Below are 15040 nucleotides of genomic sequence, written 5' to 3' on the forward strand. Positions count from 1 at the left end.
TACTGTGTTTGAATGTAGGGACACTTATGTACACACACAGGTTATGTCCATGCACATGTGCACAACCGGACATCTGAAAGAGCTAATTGAACCAGTAACATTCCTGGCTGTTGAATTCTGATTCATGTTGCTAGAATCCTCTTAGTGACTCTGTAATTAGGATCTGTGTTAAGATTTGCACTAATTTCAGAGTTCAAAAGCTGATTTGTTCTTCTAATTTAAGTTTTTAAATCTTCAGAGGTTGCATTGTTTTTCAGTAATATTTTTGGCAGTGTTTTATCATTAAAAAGTGTAAAGCTTCCTTTTTGAAAATTTGCTTTGACAGTTGGATGATTTTATTTGTCTCCCTCTAGCTAAACACCTACAGTTGCCATAGACTTCAAAGGAAAAAGTAGTTGCACAACTTCATTCTAAATTAACGAAGTATTTGCGTGGGAATTGGATTATAGGGACTGGAGCTAGAAGTCAGTTCCCTGAGCTTGAGTAAATCACAGCAACGCCTTGGACTTTAGAGAAGTTCTGCAGATCTTGGTGAAAATTTGCCTTTGAATTTCAATACAGATTTTCTCCATTCATCAATAGCTATAGTAAGAAGACATTTTCAGAGGGGTTAATTTATATGTGTCATCAGACACTGAAGGATAATGAGAATTGTTCATTAATGTTTCTTGTCTCTGGAAAACTTGTATAAGGACAACATATTTCTTCAAAACTAAATGATTACACACCCAACCCCCTCATGCCAGGAAATATTCCATTCATAATTCTAGTCACCGTAAAAATCGGCTCTACAAACATTAGAGCAGATATTTTTAAAATTGTATTTTTTATGTGAAGTTTCCATCTCCTCCTCCAGTATAAATTGGCATATCTACAATGAAAATATATTGAAGATAATCAACTCTAGTGGTTTGATAGTTCCTGTATGTTGAAAAAATTTATTGAAGCAGAAGTTCTTCTCAGAAGTTTTTAAAAATATTTTGAATTTCAGAAGGACATTTCACAAATACACCGACTCCTGTCTTCCGTGAACCAAACACATTGGTTGATTGATTTAAAGGAATTAGTAAGCCTTGAGAAAATAAACTGTTACTGCAGTGATGAATTCATTGAGCTAAAGACCTCTCTTCCTTTTTTGGTTATTTTTGATTAATGAATGCTTAACACCAGTGGAAATTATGAAAAAAAAAAAAATCTCTTTTGCTGTTGTTGGTCTCTGAACTTTTGAACTCCCCAGTTTCCTGAAGCCCTTTGCCAGACCATTAATAAAGACAGATTTTGATTTTCCACTTGGTTGTTCAACACTATTTGATTGAGCTACTCTCTTTTTCACATAGTGCAAACCTGTAAGTGGAAGGAGAAACCAGACTTACAAAAGTTTAGCTTTTTCCATTCATTTCCAGGATCGCTCTCACTAGATCTACTAATGGTTTTCAGAGGCCAAGTGTAAATGGCCTCTCTTCAAATGTTTTTGTCCTTATTTTCATTCTGGCTTGATTTTTTTCTCTCTTCTCTCTATACTGGGATTGAATTGAATATTGGAGTCCATGTGAATTTTCCCCTTTTTCTTCTTCCGATTTCTTTAAAATAGATTTTTCCATTAGGGTCTGTCATTGGCTTTTCAATCTCTCTTGGTAGCTTTAAATATTCTATTCTGCCTCATTCCATGTCTTTGTATGCATTAAATCCTTACCACATAAGTATTTATTACACAAATCTCTGTTTTAATCCCCTTTCCATGCAGTACAGAATCATTACCAGTTTGAAGCCTGTTCACATGACATTCTCCCACTGTCTTCATGACGCGTGAGCATCTTTTGGGCTAACGTGAGCAATCATTGAGTTTTCTTGCAGAACACAGTTTCTCTCATGCACATTCTCCTTAGTTTGTTGTTCCTTCCCCAGGAAATGAGGCAGTACTCTGTTATCATTGAAGATTTCTGCTTTTTGCTTTGCTCCTCTCCTTTTCCAGATTTTTGCCTTTGAGTTTCTGCAAGGGCTTCCTCTCTGGTCAAATACGTTGAATGCGTTCACTTCATTTTTCACAATAACAACTGTGGTTTTGCTTCTCTCCTCGCTTCTTCCTGTGTTCTTTCCTACTTGTTTCTTTTGTGCTTTTCTACTGCTTGGTCAAATATCCCAAAGAGACTTGTAGTCTTTTCCGTGGTTTTTCCCATTTCCTTTTATAATTCACTGAACTCCATGCACATCCCTTGTTACAAGCCCATCTTCTGTCCTCATCTGATGAGATATTTCATCTGAAACAGATAACCCTTCCATTTTCTTTACAGATAAGCTCTTCTCTTTTTTTTTGTTTGGTGTTTTTTTTGTTTGTTTATTTGTTTGTTTGTCTGGCATAGTATGTGACAAAAATCAGGTAATGATGCACTTACCTATGCACATAGCTATCAAAAAAATTGTAAGTTATGTGAATAGCTGCATTTACTGACTGCCTATTTTTTGTTAGCCATTCCCTTGTGGGAATATTTTGAATTTAATCTTTCTTCCCATATTGCCTTTACATATTTACATATTTGTATTTTCAATAGTTATGAAAACATCTTTTCAAAATGCAGTTGTCTTTTTTGTAGACTGACACATTTTGACAGAGTGCTGTGACAAAAAAAAAGGTTAGACTTGTGTAAGGTAATTTTTTAGCAGTCTAACCAGAAAGATGTAAATCAGCCTTGAGAGGGTGCATTTTATATATAAATTGATTCTGGGATTTTCTCAAAACAATATAAAAAGAAGAAGAAGAAAAAAAAAAAACCTCTCAAAACCCACAGCGTTTCTAGCAAACGAGACACAAAGTTTTCCACTTCTGAAGGTCTGCACTTGTATGAAGTGCAAACAGATGTTATCCCGAGCCTCTGCCGGCATCCCAGACTGTCACCCACAGTTCAGCCTGACTTTGGAGTTCCCTGCAGCCTGTGTCTGCAGCCTGCAGTCCCACCTCTCACCAGGTAGTGAGTGGCAGACAGGAACATTTCCATTAAACTACTAAGTAGCATGGAAATTACCCAATGCAGAAGTGTTTTCTGTGCTCTGGTAACGATGGTCTTGTCTCACTAGGGTTTACATACCTAAACCAAAAGCAAGAATATTTATCTTCTAGGGGTATTCAAAATGCATCTGTCACCCAGAAACTCAAAAAAAGCACACGCTTTCATTTAGCCTGACGGTATCAGGTGCATAGCACAAGAGTGTGAAGGAAGTTGGCATGTTCTGAAAGCTTGTGCATATAATATATGTCTGTGACTTCTCTGTGATGTGTCTGTCACCTTAATGTGTCATTTTAAGGGGTTGGACATGCATATGTTGTTTTTTAAAAAGCGTGGTGATTTTAGTATATCCACTTAGAAAGATACCAAGAAGTCACATATCCTGAAGCTTGTGGCTATTTAATGGATGTCATTGGATGTATAGCAAAGTTGAAGTATTGTCTAATAATTTTATGTTTCATAGCTTTTTTAGCTGTATTTCCAGAAATTGAGAATCTGTTGGAAAGCAGAAAATTAGGTGGAGTAATGCCTGGAATATTAAGTGGAAAATATATAGGTGTTGTGGTTATGAGCTGTGTGAGTTTGCTTTATTGAACGTACACACCTACTTGCTTTGCCAGCTGCGTTTATCTGCAGAAGAATGTTTAGCACCCTAGGTCTCTTTCATTTGTGTATAAATAGTTTCAGATTTCAGCAAAAACAGTTTTTCATCCTTCACAGGACGCGCTGTGACAGAAATTAAATTATGCATTAGAAGGGTGCCCAGCAAGTGCATTTTCACTGTGTTGAGTTGAGGCTGGCTGGTCAATGCCACGAGCTCCAAGTCAAAGATGTGTTTCTCTATTTTTTTAACAAGTTCCCCAGCTCTGATTCACAAGGTCCATGGGATACATGCTCGCTGGTCACTGCAATGACTTCAGTGTGCAGTTTGATAGGAGAGGACACAGATGATTTATGTGTGCCTTCCAAACACTGATTTAGACACACCAGTCATCTCATTAGCACCGGGCAGGGTGCTGCCTGCTTCCACCTTCTAAATCGTTCAGACATGGCTCTGCCTCCTTTTCTTTTGTGCCACCATTCAGGAAAGGTATTGTCTACTGTCCCATCGAGAGAGGTTATTTCTGCTAATTCTCTTGGGGTGCTACTTTTTTTAAAAGCTATGAATTTATTTGAATCACGCTGTCACTTAAACAGTTGAGATGATACAAGCACGCAGGTGTCAGTCAAGTTGGCTTGTCTTCCCTTTTCTGCATGTATTGATGTGATGGGGAAAAAAAAGATCGTTGCATGCATTTCCCTCAATGCTGTGACTGTCTTCTTCATGCTACCAGGGAGACTTCCACAGATTGACATGAGTGACTGTGTAGTGGTAAGAGACAAAGATTTTGTTAGGCATAAAGAGTAGTGTGACTTGGGAAGATCTGAAGAGTGAAACATTGAAACACAGAAGTTAATTAGAAGAAATATATTGAATTTTAAATCACCAGAGGTGATTCTAATGCTTCTATTTTCAAAGCAGTGAGAAATCATATCTATCATGAAAGTGTGAAAAAGTATGAATGGTTTGACAGTCTCTAAGTTGCCTGAATATTATATATTCATTGTTCAGTTCATACATCTATATTCTGCTGCTTATATGTGCCATAGTGGTTTATTTGCTTTTGAAGAATTGAGATTAAATTTGTAATCTCGGACTGGCTGAATACTGAGGGTGGTGGTAGGATAGGTGACTGATACTAGCAGCTAGGGTTGGTTTTACTGAACCTGATTCTTTATACTTGCAAGAATTTATGGTCATGTTCATGTTTAGCTAGAATGCAGGTATTCCCAATCCATGTTTTCTAAACTAATATTGATTCAAGTAAAAAATTTATATTCCCAATCATCCAAGTAAAATATTTGTGCATAAAAAAGTAATCAACTTATTTACTATTTTTGCAATATTCATTCAGTATTTGGTAGTTTGACAGAAAATGAGTTTTGAATATTGCTTCACACACAAGAAGTACAACAAAAGCTAAAGAAGATTCTTTGAAGCTCTTTCTGGTTGGGCACCCTCTTTGTCCTCAGTGGGGAGGGGCTCAAGTTAATACCCACACTTGCTCCCTGCTTTGAAATTCACAAACAGTGAATCTTCTCCCTGTTTCAGAAAGTTTTTCTCCTGGAGGCTTCCACTTTTCTAGTTCCTTCCCTTGGGTGGTTGTTCAGCTTCTCTAAAGGGAAAGAGATTGGATGCCACAGGAGGTGCAAAGTGAATGTAAATCAGATGGAGGTGGAAACCAGGCTTGTGCTCCTAGTTCTAGAGACATAGAGATACTTTACATCGCATAACCTTACCCAAGTGAGGACAAGAAGTAATCAGATAAACTTCTAGGAAGGGAAATCACAGTTAAAGGTACAAGGAAAAAAATTCTAATGATAATGATGATAGTTAAGCAATAAAACAGCAAAACTGTGATTGATGTGTGCCTGTGTCCTGTAGGAAGGTTTTAGTAACCTCTGCAGGGACACATCAGTCATGCTACTTAAGTTCTGGGAGATGGATGACTTTGTAAAGGAGGTGACCTCTTTCCACCTGACAGCGCTACAATTTCTGATCAACAAACTGCTAAAATAAAAGGCATGTGGAGTGCCACAGCGAGGGAGAACTGGCAGGAGCACAGGAGAGAGAAAGCTCTCAAGCGTTTCTAATTCTGGCTGAGTTCTGGTGTCCACCAAATGGGTCCTGACCACAAGATCTGGAATTGCTAGCTAAGTACTAAAATAGACTTAAACAAACATAAGATAGTGTTGTAGTTGTACAGACTTCAAAGTACAAGACAAAACTTTCACAGTAAAACCTTGAAAGCCTACTCACCAGACATAAAAAAATCAACATAGTACTGCCTGCACAAGCTACTGTTGTAGAAATAAATAGTTCCGTCTCTGGGTGACCAGATCATTTCCAATAGGAAAATGGAACGAGATAGTACATCAACATAAACTAAGCTGCATTAAAATGCACTTCTTTTTTTCTTTTTTCTATTCAGAGCAGGAAAAGGTTCATTATTTTCCCTTTCTGGCTGCAGACTGTATGCAGGTACCACAATCACAAGTGCTTCAGGGAGTACAACAAACAAACTGTAATCAATGTCTCTGGTTAAAAAGGAAAATCTGAGAATTTACAATTTTTATTTTGTTTTGTTGTTTGGGTTTTTTTTTTCTTCTTTTAAACTATGTCTGTGAGCATTCTCATGAGCTCTGCATTATGCTTTGGTTTTGAAGCAGGAGTTTGGATTAATTCAGTTTTGGTGGTGTCACGTTTAGTGCTGGTGTAAGGAATTTCAGTATTGCATCAAGGAAGGCAGCCTCTGACTTGCATTTGTGCTGTAGGTCTGACATTTCACAGTGAGGGTGACAGAGCCCTGGGACAGGCTGCCCAGGGGGGTTGTGGAGTCTCCTTCTCTGGAGATATTCAAGACCCATCTGGATGCCTATCTGTGTGACCTGTCCTAGGGAGCTGCTTTGGCAGGGGGGTTGGACTTGATGATCTCTTGAGGTCCCTTCCAACCCCTACGATTCTGTGATAACCTGTCTAGTGTTTTAAATAGTGAATGGCAATCAGTTATGGTGTCATTCAGTAAATCCATGTTTGTGTTAATGGTCTTTAAGTGTCCACCAGGCAGAGCTATTCTTGCTCTCGCTGGGTAGATGGGTTTGTCTGCCAGTTCCAAGTCCTACCTTTCGTATTTACCCACGGTGCGCTTGCGAAAAGGTTGCTTCCTTTATGATATTTTTATGTTTATTTTTTGTCTCTTGTTTTGGAAAAAAATAACCCCCCCTTATTTTTTGCTGATACATCTGGTACGTCGAGTGCTTAAAAACAGCTCCATTGATTACCTTTGATTTAACGGCTTCTCAGAAGGAAATTGCGTAACAAGACTGGGAGCTGGAATATGTGAGTCTTGGCAGGGAGCTGCGGAAGAAAGGCCTGGCTGTAGCAGCCTCACAAGAAAAGAACTTGACATTTTGAAAAATTTTTATTGACCGGTGTGGACAGGGAACGGGAAGTCAGATCACTCTCACAGGCAAGCTGCAGTCTCTTCCTTGCTGACCTTTAAATGCCACTTACTGTCATCAGAAAATGAAGGAAATGCTAATAACAGGGCTTTGGGTAAGAGAGTTGTATATGAGGGATATCTTTTGAAAACAAACATAAGCTTATTTCCCTTTTTATACACGTCTATTTTTGTAAAACAACATTCTCATGGCAGTACAGTTACATTTTAATAGATTAACCTTACAATATTTTATTAATCTTAACATTAAAATTTTCAGAAGTATCCATAAGATACTCATCCGTGAAAAAGGATTATTTTGCAGAAGACACTTTATAATTGCATTGTGTGTTGATGACCTTGGAACACAGACTGGCCTCTGCTTTAGGCTCAGTAGTCTTGTAGAAAGTTGACTCCTCAGGGTCTTTTGAAAATGGGATTGGTATGACAAAGTCAACAGGTTACTCTGAGCCTTCATGTTTTTGTGTATTTAAAAACCCTTCTTCACCCTTGAAAGCTAAATTCCAACTAGAATAACTAGTAGAAAAAAAACCCACAAAACAATAACAACTAAAATTAAGCTGCTTACCCGCTAAGAAAGCTTCTTCTATGTTAGACAAAAAGAAAGTTCATTAGTTCAGAAGTTTAATGAGGGAAAAGTCTAGCTGGAGACTACAGCATGAAACAAGGTATCCATGAGACCTGATGGCACCATATGTAGTTGCTCCAGCTATTCCTTGCTTCCTTGCAACATTTACTTCATGGAATTGAAATGGGCCTTAGTCCATGGTTGTGGTTGAGTGTATGTTCAAGACTTTTGCTTGAATAGAGTCTAGTTTGACTGTTCACCTGTGCTGGTGTATCTGTGTTCATGATGGGGTTATTTTGGCTTAAGTTGGGGGGGGGACGAGATTAAAAACCTTCTTGCTGGTTTGCATTACATAATTGTTTAAACTACTAGCAAAATGCTCCAGTGCTAGTGGTCCACCAAAGGCTATGACTGTACAAGTTGGGAGGCATTTTTAAAAGTTATTTATATAATTCATTGCCATGACATTTCTGGTTCTGACATTTTTCTTTCTTTTCCTTTTTTCTTTTTTCTTTTATTTTCTGCAAGGAAGATAGAAAACATAGATTGTAGGAAATAATTTTGATTCAGAGCAAAACATTCATGCTAACCTGTTTGTCAGGTGAAACAAAGGAAAAGTCTTAAGTTTTTTAGCCAGCTACATTGGCTGCAATATTTGAGCTTGGCTTTCCTCTCACTTAGGCTGCTCTAATTTGAGTAATTCCACCGAAATCAATCCATTGATAACAAACTAAAATAAAACGAAACGAGGGATGGTTTGGACAAATATCATGTATGTACCAGGCCCCTGCAAGTTTGTCTAATTAATAGTATATGCTGTTAATAGCTGCCTTGCTAATGTGCCTGAAAACCAAACCTCCAAAATCCAGTGATTTGGAAATAAACTGCATTGTGTCTAACAAAACGTGAAGTATAAAAGCTGGGTAAGGCATTGTCTTTCTAGATACATTTTACAACAAAAGACATGTGATGCCAAAAACACTTGTGTCAGTGGTTTGTGTCCAGGGTGTTGGGTTTTTTTCTCTGAAAGCTAATGATGAAAAGGACTACGCACGTTGGAGAGCTTGAAGGTCTGCCTCCAGTCAGACAGAGCTCTCGTTGCTGAATGATGAGGCTTTCAGAACTACTTTGAAGTTGTCCTCATTCCATTCCCCTGGAAGCACAGTGAGTTTTTATTTTAGGGGAAGAGTCTTAACATGAGCATTCTTGAAATGCTCACTCAGTAAATAATGGGCTTGAAATAAAGGTTGGACTTGGAAAAGAAAACATAGAAGAATTCCCAAGGTTTTTATTTTTTCTTTCATTAAAGTCTTTTTATTACAAACTATTTATAGTGTGATCTAAGCACTAGATTTTTTCCCCCCTGTATCTTCTGTTAGGAAATCCAAGCTGGGTTGTTTTTTTTTTTTTCCAAAAAAAAAGTTTTAAAATGTTTAGTTGTTCATCACTGTGTTCCTTCTCAGTGATCTGTTTCCTGGAAAAGGATTCTGATAGCTCTTCAGCAGCAAGAACTAGAGGTAGAATTGAAAAGGGTGTTAATTTAGGACTGGATACATCCTACCTTCTCACCAGTATCCTGTATTTGTAATGCTGCAAGGGAAGTCTTAGGAGTTTATTATTTGTATAGATCTTTAAATCTCTTCAGAAACTTTCTGAACCTTTTTATCTAGCAAGGAAACTCACAAAAGCATTCCTATAGAATGCGTTTTAAAATTATTTTATGAAAGTGCGAAAAGAGACTACTTTCACCCTGTGAACCCTGTCATTTCTTTAGGAGTAAGGAGAACTCTGTTTGATAGAACCATGTATACTATGTGCTGAGAATGAGTTAGAACTTCTGAGTTACATATGGAATATTTTTTTTCCACTGCTCAAGATAAAAGGCCAAGCAAAGAGTAGATTTCTTCTTAAGATTAGACCTAATCTTTTAAAACCCATCTTCCACTTCACGCGTTTTTCTTCAGTGTGCTAGAAAGGTGAAGAAGCTGTTGATGCTGTTCAGTTCAGAAGAACAGGTCATGACAAAGACGTGACCAATACTGCTTTAATCCTCCTGTAAAAATCTGGTCAATAAGAGAAATCCTATAACATGCCCTGCTTGTGCTAAATACACTATTTCAAGATGAAGTCTGCTGGGCAGTGTGCAGCATAAAAGATGACAGAAGCTTCTAGCTGGTAGTTTTAAGTCAGTGATCGTTACCGCTTGCGTAGTAAGTGAGGGACAAGACACCAGTCAGTTTGCTATCTGCATATGGCATTTTCAGTTGCTTTCACAAGACTGTGTAGAACATTGAACTTTACCAGTCAGTCAGGAAACTTTATTACATACATCTTTTTGTATGGTGTTCTTCAGCGCCATATGCTTCATCAGTGCTTCTCCAGCAGCCCAAAAATTAAATTAATTGTCTTTTTGAGCTTGCTGCCCCATGTTTTTAATTTTTACCTAAGATTGCTCTCAGCACTTGTGGAAAGGAATTATCATACCATGTCACGAGTCAAATTCACTGCAAGTTACCCTTCTAGAGAAATCCACCACAACGGTGAGGCAGCCATATAGGTGAGGCAAAGCATTTTCCAGCACCTTCCAGATCGGAGAATTTAGGTTCAAAGAACTACCTCTTTTATTTGGGTAGTGATGGGATTTGTGGTTTCTTGCCAATATATACTCCGTAGTCTTGGACAAAATTCCACTTGAGGGCTTTGTGTCCTTGATGGGTGAATTTTGCAAGTGTGGTAGTTTGTTCTGTTGTGAGAGCAGCGTTACCAACCATGGTCATCAGCCTGTGCATCCAGAATAGGTACCCTGCTCCAGCTCATGGTGGATTGGAATCAGTGGTGATTTCACAGAAGCCATTTCTGAGAAGTGGCCATCTCATAAATTAATTAAAAAGCAAAATTTTCTAATTAATATGGAAGCTTCTCTTAATAAAATGTGACTTACAGGATTTGAGGTGAAAAGATCTTTATTAGCAGATTAAAAAAATTAATGATGTTGAATTGAAGAGTCAAAACTAAATTAAAAATGCTTGTTTTCAAGAAATCGTGTTTCCTGGTCTTCTGTATTTGTGGATTTACCACTGTATGACTGAATATATTTCTGTTTGCCTATTAATATAAAAATGTATTAAGGCCTTGATCTGAAATAAGTGAAAGTTTTCCCATTGGTTTTATTGTTTACAATGAGAGCTAAAGTAATTTTTAAGAGTAAAGAATTACAGTTTCTGCTTGTCCTGTCATCTGGGCCTGTTAAAATCTAGAGTGGTGCCTGCCAATAGGACTTCTTCTGACCGGGTTAAATGTCTGTTTTCGGTAGTTTGTAAATGATTATGCTTGATTGTGCATGTAAATTGGAAATAGTTTGATGGTAGCTCTTATGTAAATCTACAGTGAAGATTCCGGTAAGTCAGGCAGATTGATAATGAAATAGACATGCCTAGGGACACAGACAGCATGTGAATTAATACAGTGTTCTCATTTAAGAGTAAATCTTGCTTTCAGAAATGTGTATTACTTGTAATTTAAATACAACTGCAAATGCATTTGGATAACCGTAATTATGTGTCTTGATGAAGCTTCTATGTTAAATAGCAAACAGCAGTAGTGTTCCCATCAATAGTACTGTTAAACTGCAGTAGGTGCTCATCATGCCTCCTGACTTATTAATATTGCCTGCAAGCTTTGTTCCAGTTGACCTTTAGAAGTTTCCAAAAGTTACAGTTTGCAATTCAGCGAGTTTGGCAGAGCAGCAGACATGATTATTCATACCGTTGTTTAAACGGTAACCAGATGTGTCTTGTTTTTCTTCTTTCTTTCCCATTGTTTTTAAAAAGTGATGTTAATCCAAGATGTTAATCCATTCACAGGGTTTTTCCACAGCACCAAATTCCCCTTCAGTGAATTCTCGTTCCAGTAGCCTGGGCCCATCACTGTCCCTTGGTAACATCTCAGGAATGACAGCAAACCCCGAAGTGAAGAAGCGCAGAGCACCTCCTCCTCCAGTGGTGACACCTGCGGGGCAGAACGTGGCGATGAGCGGACAAGAGAAGACAGCAGCACAGGTAACAGTGACACCATGGAACAGGCGTCTTTGCTTTATGAGAAAAGATAATGATGGCTACCATCAGTTCATTCACCAGAGCTGAAGTAATTCACAGATATGTTGGATAGCCATTAACCACAGCTTACCAAAACTCGCAGTCCTAAAAACACAGATTTATCAAAAGTCTTGGGAGTTCTGTGCATATTTACTGAGCTTTCTTTAGACGTCCCCAAGCTTTCTCCCTTGTCAAGAATCCTTTTGCATCAGAAAAGTTTTGTGAGGCATCATGCTAAAAGAAGGAGGCAGAAGAAAATGAAAGGCAGAAAAGCTGGAAATGGTGTGGGCTGACGAGGTGTCGGTATTGACCACGGCAGGTCTGGAAAATGGGTGACAGTTCTAAAGACTGATGAAAATTATCAGCGTGCTGTTTTGCCCTGATACTTGTCAGGCTGTCACTTGCATCCCTATTTGCAGTGCTGCCGTGGGATACCAGAAGATCTGCTCTGCTCTCTGAGTTGTGCCATATGACCTTTTAAAGCAGTGTTCTGTTTTTGCTCTTAGAAAAGGTCACTGTTCCGCAATACAGCTATCGAGAATTAAACAGAAATGGGGCGGGGGGAGTAGGGGGGACCTTTCTGAGGACCTAACCCTTTGAAAAGAATAGAGTTAAGGGAAAAGGAAATTGTTCTTATTTTTATAGTGACATCTAGGTATGCATGTTACCAAACATGCACAAGCACATTCAGACTTCTGGTTCCACCATCAAACGAAAAGAACATTCTAAATACAATATGTAAAAGCATGTAAAGCTGTATATGGATGCCAAATAAGGATGCAAGGAACTGGTACCTTCAAGTTGTGTACTGCGGACTGATTGTGTCTGCTTAGAGCTTGTCAGCTCTGCAGCAGACTGATCTTTGGAAAGCAAACTGTATTAGTGCAAAATGGAGTCGGGAATGAAGCTTTGAGTTCAGTACAGCGGAGGAGGAGTCTGGTGCTCAATCTCACTCCCCGTCAATTTTTTATTTATCTGCATTAAGGCATACGTTAAGAGCCTTCTCCAGTGAAGCATTGTGTAAGCAAAGTTGACACAGTCTTGATAAAGGATTGTGGAATCTTATTTTTGCATTCTTAGGGTATCTAACAGTGTGACTGCTGAACATAGGGATATATCATCTTCCAAAATGAGAATGGGTGCCTTTGAAGAAGCAGGCGTTCATAGACAAAACTGAAGAGAAACAGTGTTTTCTTGCAACATTTGGTGTGCTTTCTTTTTCAAAATTTCCTTTTGAAATTCCTACTCTAAATAATTTGGTGAGGTTTCTTGTGTCACCCAGAGTTAAACATTTCACGTGTTTAATATTAATAGATCCTTACATGCAAAATACTGTGGCATTACATATATAAAAGTGTAGTAATCACAGACTATATTTTTCTGCTATTCTCATTAGGCTTATCTCTGTGCAGTGTGGCACTGAGATTTTTAAATTGTGTTGCACAAACCCCACTGAAAATCTAAGCTGTCTTTAAACTTGTTAACGTGTCTATTTTCAGCATTGTTGCAAATAGATTAAAGTGCTGCTTTCTGAAGCCATTAGGAGAAAAGTATTTAATTTATTCCTCACACGTAGCACACAGTACAGTGTCAACTTCAAATACTCTTAGGCTGAAGGAAAAGCTATTCTGAAGAAGGGAAACAGATGAAGGTTGCGTCAGAGGATTTACCATAACAAAGTTAGTTTTGGTCAATAGGAATGTCTTGTGTAGCTGACAAAACCATCGAAGAGCACAGTAGACCATGAGCACAGTTGCTAGAGCCTGTTTGGCCTCGTTTGTTGGGTAAAGGACATCTCTCTGAAAATGTTTGCACAGGTCAAAATGCTGAACAGTTTCAGCGTGCTTCTAAAGCTGCCAGGCTGGAAGCTGCTCACAGGCTGCCTTGTAGTTCGATCAAGAATGTGTGGGGTACAGTTGAAATGAAGCACAAATTCCATGAAGCAATCAAAAACCAAGGGAAAAGATTGATTAATCAGTATTATGTGGCAAGGTAGCAACAGGGATGTTGTTTATAAGAAAATGCAAACAGTTCCATTTTATCTATGCACAGACTCTCCAATTTGCTGTGAAAATAGAGTAAAAAGTCTCAGGGTGTAAGTTTATTTCTTCAGTTTATGGGAAAGAATTAACACTGATCTTTTTTTTCAGGGAAGGACGTCAATTCCTTATTAATGGACTTCCTTCCATAAAAAGATAAGATGTTTGTTTAGAAAACTTTATTTATGTGCAACTGTTACTAACAGGAAGATCCTGCAAAAGGGGAACATGTTTATTTCCAGTGAAGCTAGCACATTAATAGAAAATGAAAAAGGTGGTATTCTGAACTTTCAGAAGGTTTTTTCTTCTTTGACTATCGGGTTCCACAAAGTTGTGTAGAAGAGACAATACTGCAACTGTTATGAATACCTGTAGTTTGACTTTCCAACGCAGTAGTCCCATTCTTTTTAACCCATTGTTAAGCTCCAGGGCTACAGCACAGATAATTCTTTAGGAATGTCTGTCTCATCTCCCAGCCTAGTATCTGTAATCAGGGATTTCTACGTGCATGAAGACTGGGGTGTTTTAATTAATGCTTTAGATTTCAATTTTCTCCTCTTGTTTTTCTGGATCAGTGTGATGTGATTTTACCATACTGCAGCTTTTGTTTCTGTGGGGCCTACAGTGATTTACCTCCTTGAGGGCCAGGACCCTACAGTAACTTTAATTACTTTTTAGTGCAGCATCATTAGTCTTCCATGTCAATTTAAAGCTAGTGCTCCCTCTGTAACTGTTCTAAATCTCCTCTAGAAAATACTAATTTTTGTTCAGAGCACAATTGAACAATGTTTCAGAGCATGCTGAACGTGCACTAAGTAAAGGAATGCAAAGTCAGAGAAAGGAGTACACAGATTTCTTCCCTGGAGACTTCCCCACCCCCCGTTGTTCTTGTTTAAGTATCTCCCAAGTGATGGTGTTTAGAATAATGAGAAGTCTTGGAAAAAAACCCAACAAACCCTCTTCAAAAGACCACAGTACAGTAGTTTTTCCAGTATGAAATCCAGAAGGTTGGATTGTTTAGATGCAAGGACATCCCCTCCTTTCTTAAGTTGCTATAGAGTCCACACCATCCAGAAAGTAGAGCATAACGGTGTAAGGGTTGAGCAAAAACTGAACCCCCTTTGCAAACAATCTCTGTTCATCACTTCATATGTTGTGTCCCTACCCCAAAAATCACGTGCCATACAGACAAAATATGTAAGAGAGAAACTGAATGAGAATGCCATTGCACATAGAGCACACAGAGAAAAGCCACATGTGAACTCTGACAGAATTA

At 38.3% G+C, this 15040-nt stretch overlaps 1 protein-coding gene across 1 annotated transcript in view; it reads left to right on the forward strand.

Annotated features, from left to right (window-relative positions):
• The window catches only part of COBL (cordon-bleu WH2 repeat protein), a 161146-nt gene that overhangs the window by 74074 nt on the left and 72032 nt on the right, over window positions 1-15040 (forward strand). The window contains exon 9 of the mRNA XM_084260031.1: window positions 11495-11689. Coding sequence (XP_084116157.1) covers window positions 11495-11689 — 195 coding nt within the window. The remainder of the gene's footprint in view (window positions 1-11494; window positions 11690-15040) is intronic.

The sequence above is a fragment of the Gallinula chloropus genome, assembly GCF_964237585.1.
Source record: "Gallinula chloropus genome assembly, chromosome: 2".
NCBI lineage: Eukaryota > Metazoa > Chordata > Aves > Gruiformes > Rallidae > Gallinula > Gallinula chloropus.